The sequence below is a fragment of the Ammodytes marinus genome, assembly GCF_949987685.1.
Source record: "Ammodytes marinus genome assembly, contig: scaffold_121, whole genome shotgun sequence".
NCBI classification, from domain to species: Eukaryota; Metazoa; Chordata; class Actinopteri; order Uranoscopiformes; family Ammodytidae; genus Ammodytes; species Ammodytes marinus.
Window position 1 is genome coordinate 57213 of NW_027648427.1, and position 17788 is coordinate 75000.

The 17788-nt window shown below is 41.1% G+C and overlaps 1 protein-coding gene across 2 annotated transcripts in view; it reads left to right on the top strand.

Annotated features, from left to right (window-relative positions):
- Positions 1 to 14489: 14489 nt before the first annotated feature.
- The window catches only part of LOC307270576 (tripartite motif-containing protein 16-like), a 3694-nt gene continuing 395 nt past the window's right edge, over positions 14490 to 17788 (top strand). Inside the window, exons 1-3 of one of the 2 annotated variants that reach the window (XM_080054459.1) lie at positions 14505 to 15119; positions 16064 to 16640; positions 16899 to 17788. The exon at positions 16899 to 17788 is cut by the window's right edge and continues 395 nt beyond it. In XM_080054459.1, the coding sequence (XP_079910585.1) occupies positions 14517 to 15119; positions 16064 to 16640; positions 16899 to 17077 (1359 nt within the window). In that variant the 5' untranslated portion in view covers positions 14505 to 14516 and the 3' untranslated portion in view covers positions 17078 to 17788. Of the gene's footprint in view, positions 15120 to 16063 lie in introns of both variants that reach the window. The other variant, XM_080054460.1, reaches the window with a different exon arrangement.

A 17788-nucleotide genomic window follows, 5' to 3' on the forward strand; every position in this document is an offset into this window, starting at 1 on the left:
ACCAGATTTTTTTGTTTTTGTTTTAACCTTTATTTTTCCAGATAAAAACATTAAGAACAGTTTCTTCTTCACAATATTGATCTGGTCCGAGAGGCCCTTTGTGCAACTCATCGGGTCTGATGGAAAGTATGCATATTACATAAGACTTAAACCAAACATAAAAACTACTGGAGATTAATGTGTGAGAAAAAGTCTTATCTGTAGTAATTGGGCAAAACTCATTAACCGTGGCTCAGTTGGTAGAGCGGGTCGGCCAATGATCCAAGGGTTGGCGGTTTGATCCCCGCCCGGCCACCTGTGTCATGGTTGTTGTGTCCTTGGGCTAGACACTTCACCCACCTTGCCTGGCGTGAATGTGTATGACTGCTGTATGTTCGAGGTGGTGGTCGGAGGGGCCGTTGGCGCGGAATGGCAGCCACGCTTCCGTCAGTCTGTCCCAGGGCAACTGTGGCTACTATGGTAGTTTACCACCACCAGTATGACTGTGTGTGAACGAATTGAACCTGGAACCCTGTAAAGCGCTTTGAGTCCTAAGGGAATAAAGTGCTATATAAATCCTATCCATTATTATTATTAATAATGAATTAACTCGTTAAAGTGTGTGTGTGTGTGTGTGTGTGTGTGTGTGTGTGTGTGTGTGTCACAGTTAGAACTGTCCTTGGTCTTTCCAGGTGCACTACAGACCAACAGGAGTTTTGTTTATAATGACGCTTGTTTTTTAACCGCCACTAGTGACTTCAAACGAATGCTTTTTATCCCAGTGATACGAACCCCTAGGAAGTCTATTTTATTTAGGGTTGTTATCCTTTGCTGAAAGACACAAAACCAGTGCCAGCCATCAAATCATTACAGAAGCTAGAATAGAATACACGCTGATGTAGCTGTCACTCAAACTACCTCTTTCATATAACATCGACGGCTTTTGTAGAAGAGGGGGACAAAACACAGCTTGAGATTTTTAATAGGCACATTCCAAGCCCCACTGTTGCACAGATTTATAGCATGTTAACGGTGGAGTCAGCGTTTTCTGGAGAACGCTTGTTGTCAAAGAACACTCTAAATCAGGGAATATCTCCTCACGATCCTCTACCTGTGTATACTGTGTGTGAGCTGGGAAAAAAAATCCAGTGTTAATACACAGTCTAGGCTCTGTAAACTGGCATGTAAACATGGGGGCCCACCGTAGCTGGTAGCATTCCTGATTTTGACAAACAGTGATTTTAGCAACAAGCATTCTCCAGAATTACTGACTCCATCTTTCTGTCATCTACATTTAAGTTAAAGGTGCTATGAGGAACTTTTAAATATTTCTGAAACAGTCAAATTTTTCCTCTGATGATCATAAATTACATGTAACAGCAAACGAGATCGTCATTGCAAAGAACGCTATTTTTTATATAGTTTTTCTTAAAGCCTTTGTCATGGGTATACGCTCACCCAGGAACAACTAGCTGGCGTGGTAAAAATACTACCACTTTTGTCCAAAAGGGGGCGCTAGAATGAACAAAAACTGAAAGTTCCTCGGAGCACCTTTAAACATGTTCCAAATGCTTTATAGTTTCTATGATCCCTAGACATTAGGAGTGTGGGTGGCACTCAGATGTCATCCTCTGTGTAAGAAGACTGATTTTCAGATGTGAACACTATCTGTCTGTTGTCAGCTGTGTCTGCTTATGCAAATGTACAAGTTCTTCTTAAAAGAATACTTCACCCATACGGAGCCGGCGTTCTATCATTATAAAATCGCTATTATAATATAATGAATGAGGTTTTTCTTCCCTCAGTCTTCCCTTGGCCAAGCTGTCTTAATCCTAACCTACATTTTACTAGTGTGATGTCGCACTAGTAAAATGTAGGTTAGTAGGTTAAAGTTCAATGGATGCAAGAATTGTGAAGGTGATATCAAAGAAGGGGTCCTATGTTAACATGTACCTTGGCCTGTTAAGATGTTTTTTGATTTAAATAGCTTTTTATTTCACTAAATATGACTTCCACATTCTGCAAATTCAACAAATGACCGTTTTTAGTTGTTTACAACCTATAAAATGTTTTGAAACTCCGTTGTGCATAATCATTTGGAACCGTGCATTTGGAGTTTTTTATTTTTGAAAAAAAATGCTTTTATTATTGGGAGGTTTGTTCAATAAAATTCTAAATATACTCTAACGGTTGATGACTTGAAAACTACACTGACTGTGATTTGCATCGACTATTTAGGAAAATCTGGGAAAATCTCATGTGCATTATAATTTGGAACACAGTGTACTACATAGGATCTCAGAGTTCAATGCACCTTCATATTCCCACCGGTGCAGTAGGCCTTTAACCAGCTCAGGAGCGCAGTGTGTAACAGGAACAGTTACAGTTACTTGCTAGAAATAGAATTTAATATTCATAAGTATGTTCTAATTAGTGTATAATTGCTTGAAAATAAAATTTGGTTATCTTTATGTTCTTTTATATCTACATAGGAGCGGGGCGCTGAGGCCGCCATATTGCACCGCCATGTTTCTACAGTAGCAGAGAACGGACAAACTTAACTTAAGGCCTTACACATTTTTATATATAGTGGGCGTCCTGGGGAAATGCACCTGTTGGAAGACCAAGAAGAAGAAGAAGTACTATAGAATAAATAACTAAATACATCTTCACCTCATCACTTGATATTGTGGAAAAAGACGTGAGGCAGTGGTGGATGATGCCATCTTTGGTAACTATAGCTTCTTGTCCTTGAAGGCCACCGTAGCTTCTGTACGTTCTCCCCAAAGGGAAGATGTTAGCAAGGGTGACACATTGACATCTACAATCTCACCACTAGATGTCGCTAAGATACTCCTATATTACACACTGTACCTTTAATATAAACTGAAGATAAAACAGAATTGCTTGCGGTCATGAATATAAAACACAGTGTTAGTTCAGGCAGAGCAGTGAAATCCCATTGGAATCAGATGACATATCGCTCATATAATATTTATGACACAGTGTCTCTCTCTGTCCTGTCTCTCTTCTTTGATATATTTCATCCATCCACCAGAGTCTCTCCATCTTCCCCTCTTTTTCACTCCTCTTTTCAATCACTTTTTCAAAGGAAATGGTGTTTGTATGATTAATTATCAAGTTTGAGGTGATACTTTCCACACATGTAAGGGTTCATTGTGTGTTTATGTAATTAAAATATTTTTTTTTTAATATAACATAGTAGGGGAGAGTGGCCTAAGTTGTGCAACTTTTCACTCAAAGTGACTTTAAAGTAAGGCCTTGACAGTAAAGTCTCCAACTCAAATATGTACATATATGTCAGGGTGTTGTGCATCCCTGGCAATAAGAACTTTGGATCTGGAATAAACTCCCCTATATCTTAAAAAAAAAATCATTAAAAAAGGTGTTCCAAAATGGCAAATCAACATTGAAATTTCACATTGTTGACATCAGAAACACCCACAATGTCCTTTATACTGAAGATGTGGAAAATCTAGAGGCGAGATGTGTTAGTGTGAAGCATTTTGACGTCAACAACTTGTCAATAAAAAGCTTTTAAAAGGCCATGTACTAACACTATGCCCCCGACCGACCGCACACACACACACACACACACACACACACACACAGACACACACACACACACACACACACACACCCCTAGTGTAATAAACGAGCTTTAAAGCTGCCTGTCTGGCCCTTGTTTTGGTCTAGATCATTGCTGTTTATTAGCCTTAGCTCCTCTTATCTCCAGGCCTGTGTCTGCTGACTAAGTGCCCAGATAAATACACACACACACACACACACACACACTCACACTTAAACACACACACACACACACACACACACTCACACACACACACTCACACACATAAACACGCACACACACTCACACACACACACACTCACACACATAAACACACACACACACACACACACACTCACACACATAAACACACACACACACACACACACACACACACACACACACACACACACACACACACACACACACACACACACACACACACACACACACACACACACACACAAAGATAAATAAAGAATAAAGCAAAGCAGCCTGAACATAGTGCAGAGAATTCATGCAGAAACACAGAAGTTGTGACCTTTTACTTTGCTGAGCCGCGGCGGTGTCTATTTAAGCCGACTAATGATCCATGTATAGGAGCCCCCTGTGGACTCAAGCTCTGTAATTATACTCTCTCTGTCTCTCACTCTCTCCCTTCCTTTCGCTCTGTCTCACTCTCTCTCTGTCTCTCTCTCACTGTCTCTCTCTATCTTCCTCTGTCTCTCTCTCCCTTCTTTTCGCTCTGTCTCACTCTCTATTTCTCTCTATGTCTCTCTATCCCTCTCTCCCTCTGTCTTTCTCCCTGTGTCCTTCTATCTCTGTCTCTCTCCCTCTCTCTCTTTCTCCCTCTCACTCTCTCTCTCTCTCACTGTCTCTCTCTATCTCCCCCTGTCTTTCTCTCTGTCTCTCTCTCCCTCTGTTATCTATCTATCTATCTATCTATCTATCTATCTATCTATCTATCTATCTGTCTGTCTGTCTGTCTGTCTGTCTGTCTGTCTGTCTCTCTGTCTCTCTCTCTATCATGTAAAACACTTTGTACAGTTGGTTTTAGAAAGTGCTGTAGGCTATAAATAAAAACATTCCCTCATTCCTTCTCGTTTTTTCTCTCCCTCTCTCTGATCCATACTTTGCTTTTGCTGTGTGTGTGTCTGTGCGTGCGTGTGTGTCTGTACGTGTGCCTGTATAAGTGTGTGTGTGTGTGTGTGTGTGTGTGTACTTGTGCCTTTTTCAGTGTGTGTGTGTGTGTGTGTGTGTGTACTTGTGCCTTTTTCAGTGTGTGTGTGTGTGTGTGTGTGTGTGTGTGTGTCTGTACGTGTGCATTTTCCAGTGTGTGTGCTTGTGTGTGTGTCTTGCAGATTAATTACACTGTAATATATGCACAGTTCCCTCTTTGCCTAATCGAGCCGCTCCATTCGCAGCACGGGGCGGTTCCACAGGGGTGGAGACACAGCGTCAAAGGCAGTTTAGTGTGTTGGTTCTTTCAATCACACAGATACACATTACTACGGAACAGTGTTAGGGCCACAGGGAAGAAAAAATCGAAATTCAATATGCGTTTGTCCAGTACCTTCTTAACCTTTATTTATACAGGTAAATCCCATTGAGACCGAATACTCTTTTGCAAGGGAGACCTGTTTTCCTTTCCCACGTTACCATTCACACACTGATAGCAGGCTAACTATCGACATTCACACGAGGCAAGGTGGGTGAAGTGTCTTGCCCAAGGACACAACAACCATGACACAGGTGGCAGGGCGGGGGGATCGAACCTCCAACCCTTTGATCATTGGCCGACCCGCTCTACCAACTGAGCCACAGTCGCCCCATGAGTAGAATATTAGGACCACAGGGAAGGAAAAACATTAGAAGAGGATTTTTATTTTTTTTATGGACGAATCTTTTTTTTTTTTTTATAAAGTCGAAATTTCGACTTGAAGGATTTTTTTCTTCTGAGGATTTTTCAAAACTTGTTTAGGAAGATTTTTTTTGGGTGAGGAAGATTTTTTTTTTTTTTTGGGAATTTTTAATTTTCTTTTACGCCCACCTCTCCAGACTATATCAAACAGCCTCAACAAAATGCCTTAGATGAACTGGTGAAACTGTATTTCAGAATCGGCATTTCTGAAGATAACCCTACAAAAAAATAAATAAAAATCAGCCTAAAAATAAAATAAAATAATTCTTAAAAAAAAAAAACTTTTTCTTAAAAATAATTCCTCCTCTAAATAATTTTTCTTCCCTAAAACTCTTCTGTAGTTCAGCTTACACGACCGGGGCCACCTCTTCCAAGCCTGTGTGGTTTTTCCTTTTGAACAGACGCAGTTTTCGGCACAATCACGTCAAAGTCCTGACACTGACCACTACACCGTGTTTATGAGCTAAAAGAGAAATACTTTATTTTATTAAAGCCGATTCTGAAGTACAGTTTTTACCAGTTCATCTACACAGGGCATTTCGTTGGGGCAGTTCATATGAGCTGTTTGATGTAGTCTTGGGCAGACCTCCTGAATCTCTCTGTAGAGCATTTCGGTGTAAGGGCAGGGTGTCATATTGTATCATATTGTATCATATATCATATTGTATGGAATGTAAAGCCCACTGAGACAAATGTATTTGTGATTTTGGGCGATACAAATAAAACTGATTTGATTTGATTTGAGTCTTAAAAGGTGGACTTTAAAAATTGTCTAAAAAAAAAAATCCTCATCTCACTTTTTCCCCCCCCTCCTCCATATTGCATTTCATCTTTATTCTTAAATCGTATAATGAAACGAAAATATTGAAATGAAAAATTCCTCTATTAAAAAAAATAAAAATACTCTATTTTTTTTATTTTTTTTTAAGATATTTTTTTGGGCATTTTTATACTTTATTGATAGTGTAGAGACAGAGTTGAAATGGGGCAGAGAGGGGAGTGACATGCAGAGAACAACCGCGGGCTGGAATCGAACCCGGGCGCCCCCTCTAATTTGTTTTTCTTCCCTGTGGCCCTAATACTTTTCTGCACATTACATACAAACCAATAAAAAGAAAAAAAAAGAAAAGAAAAAAAAAGTGTCATCTTAAACTGACAGATCGCTAAAGCCCGCCCCTTTACATGCAGCTGGCCAATGACAACGCAGCATTTGACAGGTTCAAGCAGAGGTCTTGGCTACACTCCATTGACTCACATGGAATACCTTTAGATTATATTATTTATTTATTTTTACTTTTCGGGCTTTCTTTTGTTGACTTCTTGGTATAAATGCTCAAAGTTTTTCCTGGGTAAATGGCAAATTACTCATTACTTGGTGAGTTTGGAAGGAGATATATATGATTGTTTCCCTTTCCAAAACATACTTCAAACAGTGAGAAGTGCAGGCTGGCTGTGGATTAAGTTATTTGGACTTCCTCATACCCAGTTCAACCCTTCAGAAATCAACAGACACGGCGTCGTCAGCTTCAAGGTAAATCATAACGTTTTTCAACTGTCAAATCACGTGAATCTGTTGTTAGTAGATGATAGCTGTCACAGTGGTTGTTAACCTGCATTAGCGTTAGCTCCGCCGGCTAAGCTAATGTGGCTATGGTCTGTTGACATTATGGAAAACAGTCAGATTTTTTATATATATATATTTTTTTGGGGGCTTTTGTTTGTGGACTTCTTGGTAGAAATGGTCAAAAAAAATTCCTTGGGATACTTGTAATAGTAATAGGGCTGCAACTAACGATTATTTTGATAATCGATTAATCTGTCGATTATTTTCTCGATTAATCGATTATTAATCGATTAGGGTTTTGGTCCGTAAAATGTCAGAAAATGGTGAAAAATGTTGATCAAATTTCCAAAGCCCATGTTGACGTCCTCAAATGTATTGTAATGTCCAACACACACGGATATTTCAGTTTACTGTCATAATAGGATTAAAGAAACCAGAAAATATTCACATATGAGAAGCTGAAATCCGATAATTTTGACATGTTTTATTCAAAAATTACTCAAGACGATTAATCGATTATCAAAATAGTTGTCGATTATTTTAATAATCGATTAATAATCGATTCATCAATTAATCGTTGCAGCTCTAAATAGTAACACTACTTGGTGAGTTTGGAAGAAGAGATATATGATGTTTTCCCTTTCCAAAACACACTTCAACAGTGAGAAGTGTAGGCTGGCTGTCAATTTATACATTGTCTTTATAGGCCTACTTAATACTGAGTGAAAAGGTGTAGATTGATTGCTTATTGAAGTAAGGTCAATAGATATATGTATACATAGAATCTCTGTCAGTCAAGTTGTTTGAATAGCGAAATGTTACATACAGTACAAGATTTTCTATCACGTCAAAAACTGTCCCCATGTATAACAATGTTTGTGCTATAAAATATCTAAGTTTACAGTGAGTACGAAATACTTTTTGTTGATTCTAGTGAAAATGTCCTCACTAAAAGGTCTAAAACTGAAATAGGTTCTCACTTAAACCGTGGTACACGTGTACACACACACACACACACACACACACCTCTGCCAAACCCCATCAGTCTCACTGAGTTTGCAGAGGCTGGTTTGATGATACTCGCATATCATTTAGCTTTCTGCTGTCACTGTTTTATTTGTTAATTTGAATAAGCAGTATGGTGGCCCGTACAGGTCATATTTCATGTTTATCACTCACATAATATACAAATCTTACCACTCACATACGCCTATTATCTTCTATCTTACCTTAACACACACACACACACAAAACTCTCATGCTTTATTTGAGTATTTACTATTACTTTGCCATTAAATGTTGTAAAATAATGCGCTAAAAAATAAAGACAAATGTTTTAAGACAGTTTGTAAAAATATTAAAATAATTGTAAAAGAAAAATATGTCAAGAAAAACATGTTTTGTAAAGAATAAAATTTGTTAAAAAAAAATGTGTGACCCCCCCTACACACACACACACACACACACACACACACATACACACACACTTTGCCCCCCCCCCAACACTGATACAGTTCATAGTTTGAGCATGAGCAAAGAAGACTAAATAATTTGGAGCAATTTGAGTTGTGTCAAACAGAATTTAATGGACAGAATCACACAATCTAAATGTTAAACCTGCAGTGTGTATAATTTTGGGTTTTATTTCCTAGCAGATTTTGTAGAAAGTAATTATAATATCCATAAGTACATTTAATTTGGTGCATAAGAGCTGAAAAAAATGTTTTGAATATTTTTTTTTCTCTTAGAAAGGGTCTCATATATGTCCATATTTCTGCATATTTTGGACCAAGGCCTAGTGCCGCCATCTTGAAAGTGTCATAGTTGGAATGTCATCAGGTACATTGTTTAAAATTTTGAATTGTTCTTGTCCTTGAAGGCCACTGTAGCTTCTGTTATTATTCAAAAGGGTTGGGGTTACCCAGGGAGCGTTGCATTCTAGAACTTTGTAGAACTTTCTTGATGATGTCATATTACACACTGCACCTTTAAATCAACACGCTATGCTCTCAAATTAAAGGCCCACATTCTAGAACACAACTAGGGAAAACACTGCAAACAAAAGAAGGTTGTTTAAGCTGCGGAGCTAATTTTGGGATTTCAATAGCTTGAGTGAGTCGCTCAAATCCTCCCCTGTGTAGCTATCTATGGCCACCATCTCTCATTTGCATCATAATAAGTGTGTGTGTGTGTGTGTGTGTGTGTGTGTGTGTTAGAGTAAACATCCTGCTAGCACCACCGCTGCTTCTACCATTGAAATGCGCTGAAGGCAAAAACAAATAGCCATCGGTGCCAAGTCAGTGTGTGTGTGTGTGTGTGAGTGTGTGTGTGTCGGTTTGTTTAGCTGATGAAGTTAGATTTGTGCTGATTCATGCTTAGTGGATAATTCATTGTGCCTTTGTCTGCCTTTAGCACTCTGTCCCTGTGTTCCAATCCCCATACTTCCCTACTATTTAGTATGCCAGATAAAGATTTAGGATGTCCCAATACATGCACGTCAATTATAGTATGCTGAACATACATAAATGCCCCACTAACTCCAATATAATTTTGCAGTATTCATCTTTATTCTTGACATTTTCTCAACATAATTAATTAAAAAACAATCTTCCTTATGTCTCCGGTGCATGTCTCTGAAACACACCCACCAAGAGTGAAGTATATCAGACACACACACACACGCACACACATACACACACACACACGCACACACGCACGCACGCACGCACACACACACCCACCCACACACCCCTATATATCTTCCTTTACATTTAGATGCACTGTATTCTTGCTCAAGCCATAAACGTAGTTATAAATTCCGCTGCACAATAATTTACTCCTCTATTAGCCACATTAGTGCCGGCTTCATTACACTGACTTCCTGTTAAATTTATGATTTAATTAAAAATCTGCCTAATTACTTTAACTGCATAATTTGCCCACGCCATATATCAGTGAGTTACTGGTCATTGGAACAAAGGGGCTCTGGAAGTTCAACACTTATAGTTCACTTAAAGCTGGGGTGGAGGATTTGGGGGAGAAAATGGCAGTTGGGATAGAGATTTGAATCCAAATACCTCAACCGCTCCACTTGTTCTCTTTGGTCCCTCCCCTATGGTCCCTTCTCTGACACGCTCTACACCAACAAAGTCGTGCCAAAGTGAATGGACAGTCCCAACAGCCAATAAGAACAGAGAATCGGAGCCTCACTCTGATTGGTCAAAGTGTACAGCTCATGTTAACTTTGACCAATCAGAAATCATGTACCCCAGCTTTAAGTTTGTTTTTGTTTTGTTTTTTTAGGCTCCTAAACTTTAGAAAAGTGGAAAAACAATCTGAAACAAAAACTTTTTTTATGAATGCTTCTGAAGATGATACACAGCAGGAACATTTTTAATCATCATGAAACATTGTCAGTTTATTAATTGTATATAAAACAATTGTTGGTCTTTTACTTTTTTAAATGTATGTCTTAATTTCATTTTTACAACATGTCAGTGTCCTGTTGTGGTCACAGCAGCCCGCTGTGTTTTCCTCGTCTGTATCTGCCACTCCCCCTGTCTGTCTCACTTCACACCTGGTCCTCATCTGCAATCACGCTCACCTGGTCTTCACCTCCAATCAACTCCCCTTCATAACCCGTGGATTCCTTGCTGTTGGCGCCGGATCGTCCTATGCGCTACCGTGGTAACTATAACGTACCTGGCTCCAGTTTACTGTTCCCTCGCTCTCGCTTACTCGTCTCTGGTTTCTTGTTGCCTGTAGCTGTTGACCACAACCTAACTTTTGTTTTTCCTCTGCCTGCAGTATCCGGACCACTCTCTCCAGCTTCCCGGCTTTGGTCTCCCCCTGGCTCCCTCACCCACTACCTGCTTCCCCTCACCATATATATAATAAACCTTTTTTATATAAATCCTACTTCGTCTCTGTCTGCTCTTGGGTCCAGCATCGTAACCATAACATGTCCAACCTTTTTTACAGGGCACATTTTGGATACAGCCTTTTATCATTTTATGACAAAAAATATATACCATGTAAAGGTCTTAAAAATGCATTTTCAGTTTGTTTTTGAGAAGAAAATGTTCCATGATTCAGACAGTCATCACAATACAACATATGAACAAACCTACATTTACATTTTGGACTTTTTATTTATGGTGTATGTAGGCCTATATATGTTTAATAATTGAACACACCCAAATTAATGAAAACATAAAATAAATCTAACCACTACAACACAACCCCCCTCCCCCCCAACCCCCTCCTCTTCATGGAATGACTCAAAGCTTGATGAACTCAGCAGTGTCATAAGGATCACAACACCGAACTCCAGCATATAGCGGCTGAGTGAATGTGGTCTGGACTCTGTGGAGGAGAGTCATGGTTCCAGAGACGCTGTAGAAGGACAGAACACCTGCACTGTGATCCAGGTACACTCCTATTCTGGAGGACCGAGGACCTGAGACGGGAGTATGTACACTGTTGTAACAAAAGTCATAACTGTATTCGTCACAAGTTAACGCCCAAGATTTGTCATTGAATCCAAATTGACTTTCATGCCCTGCTCTGCTGATATTCTTGTATGCGACTGCTACATAAGCACTGTACCCTCCCCACTCCACTTCAAAGTAACAACATCCAGTCAGACTCTCTTTACTCAGGACCTGAGTATCATAACCAGCAAATCTGTCCGGGTGACTAGAATAAGACTGAAATGTACCTATTCTTTTTGCTTTCCTGTTCCCATCAGATAATACCAGCAGTTTGTTCACTGTGTTTGGATCCATTGTGATTCCACATGAATATCTTAAGAAGTCAGCTCTGGTCTTGGGCTCTGGTTGAGGCAGTGAAACATCCACTTGAGTCTCTGTCAGTGAGATGTTTGTCCATGTCTCTCTCAGGACGTCCTGTAGCTTCTCTCTGGCTTCTGACACAGCCGCTTTCACGTCCTCAAAGTATCTCAGAGGACGGATGTTGATGCTGGATGTAGATTCACTGAGTGCAGACAGTGAGCGGTAGTTGTGTAGAAACTGGTTGTGATCCTCTGTGTGTGTGTTAGATAGATTCATTGGACAATGATAAGATATTTGCAGATTTCACAAAGTCTGCCGTGATACAAGTTTGATATCATTCGATTCAGGGGCCTGCGATTGATTTGAGACAATTTAATTTGACAAGACCTGTTACATTTTTATCAGCTCCACAAAATAAAAATAAAATATAAGTCATTCTCTGCATGTCATTCCCCTCTCTGCCCCATTTCATCTCTGTCCCTCCGCACTGTCAATGACGCAATGTATCTTAAGACAAAAAAAATGCACATCTGATGTTACCATTTTATTTCTGAGCTCTTTCAGATATCTAAATAAAAAACAATCCATTATTTTAGGGGAATTAGTGTCACATCAATGCAGTTTGATCTTTTGCCAATTAATCGATATATATCAATCTATGTATTGCTACAGCCCCAATGTTTATTCAACTCACCTGGACTTCTCTCTGCCTCTCAGTCCGTTCTGCTGATCAGTACGGCAGAATATCTTCATCACCTCATCATGACGAGAGCAGAGGTTCTCCTGGAGCTTCTTGGAGGGCTCCACCAGCTTGTGTTTCTTAAATGTAGCTGAATCATAATGCGGTTGGAGGTGTTTCTCACAGTAAGAGGCCATACAGAACAGACAGGATTTGAGGGCTTTCAGTTTTCTCCCAGTGCAGAAATCACAGGCCACATCTTCAGGTCCAGCATAGCAGTGATCAGCAGGAGCAGCTCGTTTGTAGCCCCTTTTACACAGAGATTGCGGCATATTGACGGAACAACATCACTCCAAAATGCCGGCTTTGCTTGCTTCTGTGTTATTTACACAGAACCAAGCAACGCCGGCCTGCTGGCGCATCAGTAGCTCCTTTTACACAGCGCTCCGGAATGAAAGAGGTGCTTGTAAACAGAGTCAGGTGTGACGTAAACATTTAGCGCCGCGCCGGTCAGCTGCTTTACAACAACAACAATGGCCGGTGAATTGAGAGCAGAAGTGCTGGAGCTTGCAGTAAGAGGGCCGTATTTTACTGTCCCCACGATGTGCCAGTTGATCTCGCTACGCGCTGAGTCCAACATCACTGGGACAGTTAACCAAACTGACTAAATCAATCCGACCGCCTCACCTCTGTGTGTGTGTGACAGGTTGGTTGTGAGCGAGTCTCTTTGTGAGGGCAGCGATCTGCCAATCAGACATACACATACACACAGTGTGTGAAGTCACGTTACTGTAGACAGAAATAAAGTGTGGATATACGCTCAGACTTAGGATAATAATAGCGGCAGCGGAATGTGTTAGCAAAACAGTAGCTCTGTGGCTAACAGCTGAGCCGGAGCCTTCAGTCAGCTGAAGCAGACAGTCTAGTGGGGCGAGCAGACTATTCCCCCGTTACTAGGTCGACCTTCAAGCTGAACAAGAGCCCTCCGCTGCGCGTCGGGCTCCTGCTTCAGCTTGTCGGTCTTTATTTCTAGCAAGTGACCCGTTCGCTATACTTTATCCCTTACTTAGCCTAGCCTAGCTTTCCATTGTACAACTTCTCCTGGGCAGAAATAGACTCATACACTCTGCAAAATGAAGCGCGGGGGTTTGGATTGAGCAACGGACCTTATGATCAGATAGATTAGGCTATACACCGTTCCTTTTATTTGGTGATTTTTACGGGACATCAGGCCGCCGTGGTTAAGCTTAAACACATGTCCTTCAACTGCTAACATGGTCGCATGTTTAGAACGTAGACTATGGAACGTCAAACGCCCCCCTGTTCCGCAACAACAAGCTGGAGCATTTAAACAGAGAGGCGGAACTGATTGTGTCGGGAATCTTACTACCCCCCGAGGTAGTAAAATTCCCGGAACGATCACTCGCACCTTTCTTCCCTCGTTCCGCAACTGTCGCATTTACACAGCTGGGGGGAGGGCCGAAAGGCCGGCATATTCCTGGATTTCACTGGCTGTGTAAAAGGGGCTTGTGAGAGAGACTCTGGCTGCTTTCTAAACCCCACACTTCCCTGCTATTTAGCACTGTAAACTAAATATTTAGGGTGTCCCAACGCATGTGGTCAGATACAGCATGCTAAAAAAAGTATGGGGATTGGAATGCAGTGATAGTGTCTCTCTTCAACCGCTCCTTTTCCTTTTCCTTTTCTCTCTCACAAACCTGTGACTCAACGCTTAAAACAAAACACTCCCTGCTTTCAAACACAGCCAGCTCCACTCTGTGCATACATGTCCTAGTTCCCTCCCCTTTAGATCTACAGTGTGGAGATGGGCGTAACCAACATGTAGTGAGCTGATAGGCCCCATTCACTCTAAGCCCACACACACACACACACACACACACACACACACACATGCTGTTCAGATCAGAGTACAAACTAGTTGCAGTTTTGAGGAAGTGAAACTCACACAGTCTCTGACACAGAGAGGAGAAATGGCGCAGGCAGGATTTCAGCTCGACCGGGACATAATCTGCTGTTCTATCTGTCTGGATCTACTGAGGGATCCGGTGACTGTTCCCTGTGGACAAAGCTACTGCATGGACTGTATTAAAACCCACCTGGATGAAGAGGGGAAGAAACACACGTACAGCTGCCCTCAGTGTAGGCACACATTCACAGCAAGGCCTGTGCTGGTGAAAAACACCATGTTAGCAGATTTAGTGGAGGAACTGAAGAAGACTGGACTCCAAGCTGCTCCTGCTGATCACTGCTATGCTGGACCTGAAGATGTGGCCTGTGATTTCTGCACTGGGAGAAAACTGAAAGCCCTCAAGTCCTGTCTGTTCTGTATGGCCTCTTACTGTGAGAAACACCTCCAACCGCATTATGATTCAGCTACATTTAAGAAACACAAGCTGGTGGAGCCCTCCAAGAAGCTCCAGGAGAACCTCTGCTCTCGTCATGATGAGGTGATGAAGATCTTCTGCCGTACTGACCAGCAGTTTATCTGTTATCTGTGTTTAATGGACGAACACAAAGGCCACGACACAGTGTCAGCTGCAGCAGAACGCACTGAGAGGCAGAGAGAGGTCCAGGTGAGTTGAATTAACTGTAACACTTTACAATAAGGATACATTAATTAACAGCTAGTTAACACGTTTTAATGCCATTAACAATTAGTTAATGCTTATCAAGCATTAAGTAATTGTTGAAGCATACTCATTAAAGGCCTACTTCACCGGTGGGAATATGAAGGTGTATTGAATTCTGAGATCCTATGTAGTATAAATGTGACATCACAGTAAGAGAAATGTAGGGTTAGACAGTGAGACCATAAAACACTCTTTCTGCCTTTTCTGAGGCTAGGATGAACCAATCTCAATCTTTGCACATTTATACTACATAGGATCTCAGAATCCAATACACCTTCATATTCCCACCGGTGAAGTAGGCCTTTAATGTTAAGACAAATTTTGGTTAAGCATTTACTAGGCATAACAGTTAGCTAATGCTCAATTAATGTGTATTAAGCATTCACTAAGCATATACAAGTTCATTCATGTACACTTGTTGTAAAGTGTTAGCAAATAACCATCAGGGCTTTAACGAAACATGGATAGATCAATATATCGATTAATTGGCGAAAGATGAAACCATATCAACGAAACACTTTTTTTTAATTGATTAAATTATATCGTCTCATATCGATCGCAGGCCCCTGAATTAAATCAAATCAAAGTTTTATCACTGCAGTCGTATTGTGGCAGACTTTGTGATATTGCTATGCGGAGGCTGATTTCAAACCCGGGTCTGCTGTGAAGAGGACTGAGCCTCTATGGTGGTGGTGGGAGGGGGAGGGAGGGGGGGGACTCTAACCACTACACCACCAAAAGCATAGGTTTTTAATTAAACAATGGAATTTAATCAAATCGAAAGTAGAATCGTGGTAGACTTTGTGATATCTTGTCTTTGTCCAATTAATCTATCTAACACATATTGTGATGAATCCAGAGACTAACATCTCCTATTAAACATCCAGCAGAGAATCCAGGACGGAGAGAGAGATGTGAAGCTGCTCCAACAGGAGGTGGAGGCTATCAATGGCTCTGGTGATAAAGCAGTGGAGCACAGTGAGAAGACCTTCTCCCAGCTGATCCGTCTCATCCAGAAAACAAGCTCTGATGTGAAGCAGCAGCTCAGAGCAAAGCAGGAAACTGAAGTCAGTCGAGTCAGAGATCTTCAGGAGAAGCTGGAGCAGGAGATCGCTGAGCTGAAGACGCTCTCACACACAGAGGATCACAACCAGTTTCTACACAACTACCGCTCACTGTCAGCACTCAGTGAATCTACATCCAGCATCAACATCCGTCCTCTGAGATACTTTGAGGTCGTGACAGCGGCTGTGTCAGAAGCCAGAGAGAAACTACAGGACGTCCTGAGAGAGACATGGACAAACATCTCACTGACAGAGACTCAAGTGGATGTTTCACTGCCACAACCAGAGCCCAAGACCAGAGCTGACTTCTTAAGATATTCACGTGGAATCACACTGGATCCAAACACAGCACACACAGAGCTGTTATTATCTGAGGGGAACAGGAAAGCAACAAACATGGGTAAAAAACAATCTTATTCTAGTCACACAGACAGATTCACTGATATGGCTCAGGTCCTGAGTACAGAGAGTCTGACTGGATGTTGTTACTGGGAGGTGGAGAGGAGAGGGAAACTAGTTTATGTAGCAGTCACATACAAGAATATCAGCAGAGCAGGGGATGACAGTACATTTGGATTCAATGACAAATCTTGGATGTTATATTGTGACGGAAAAACTTATCACTTTTTTTACAACAGTGTCTGTACTCCTGTCTCAGGTCCTCGGTCCTCCAGAATAGGAGTGTACCTGGATCACAGTGCAGGTGTTCTGTCCTTCTACAGCGTCTCTGGAACCATGACTCTCCTCCACAGAGTCCAGACCACATTCACTCAGCCGCTACATGCTGGAGTTTTTGTTTATTATGGATCCACTGCTGAGTTCATTAAAGTCAAGTAAAAGTTACTCTAGCCCCTTTCTCTCTGGGCTGCGACTCCTGCCTACAAATTGCGAGCTGCATTTGCGAGGGAGTTTCCAAACTGTCTCTAAACGTTTGCAGGGTTTATTTCTCAATTTCCTTGCGTGAGTCGTAGAGCCTCACTGTTGTGTCGCATGAATTTTGAACATTTTCAAAAAATGGCAGCGACAAATGTTCTCTTAAAATAGTCACAGAGTTGTCGTGGTGTCTCCAACCCGTCTCCAACCCTTTGCAGTTTAGTTTCCAGGAAGTGCGAGAAATGTGTGACAACTTATTTTCGGTGGAGGCTTGTGCAACATTTGCAAGTGTGTCGTGACTATTAATTCAGTGTGATGTGCAAGAGACAATTTAAATATTCTGTCGCAATTTTATGTCTCCAACTAGTCTCGGCCCAGTGAGATGTAGGGCCTTTAAAGAGACAGTTCAGGTGAATAGGGGAATCTCTTTAATGTATAGATCATACAGCTACGTTGGTGGCACATATATGTTTGTTATTGTTGATGTGGTGGATCAGGAAAACCCACAATTTGAAATATTTTCTGAGTAAATTTTGTTTTTAAATCACTTGATCTGTAACATTCATCTGTTTTTGCAAAAACAAATCTATTTCTGGTTTATTGAAATGGGGCCATTTCGTCTCGATAGGGGGGACAAATGTAAGCTCTGTGCGTTGTTGGCGCTGTGGCATTAGG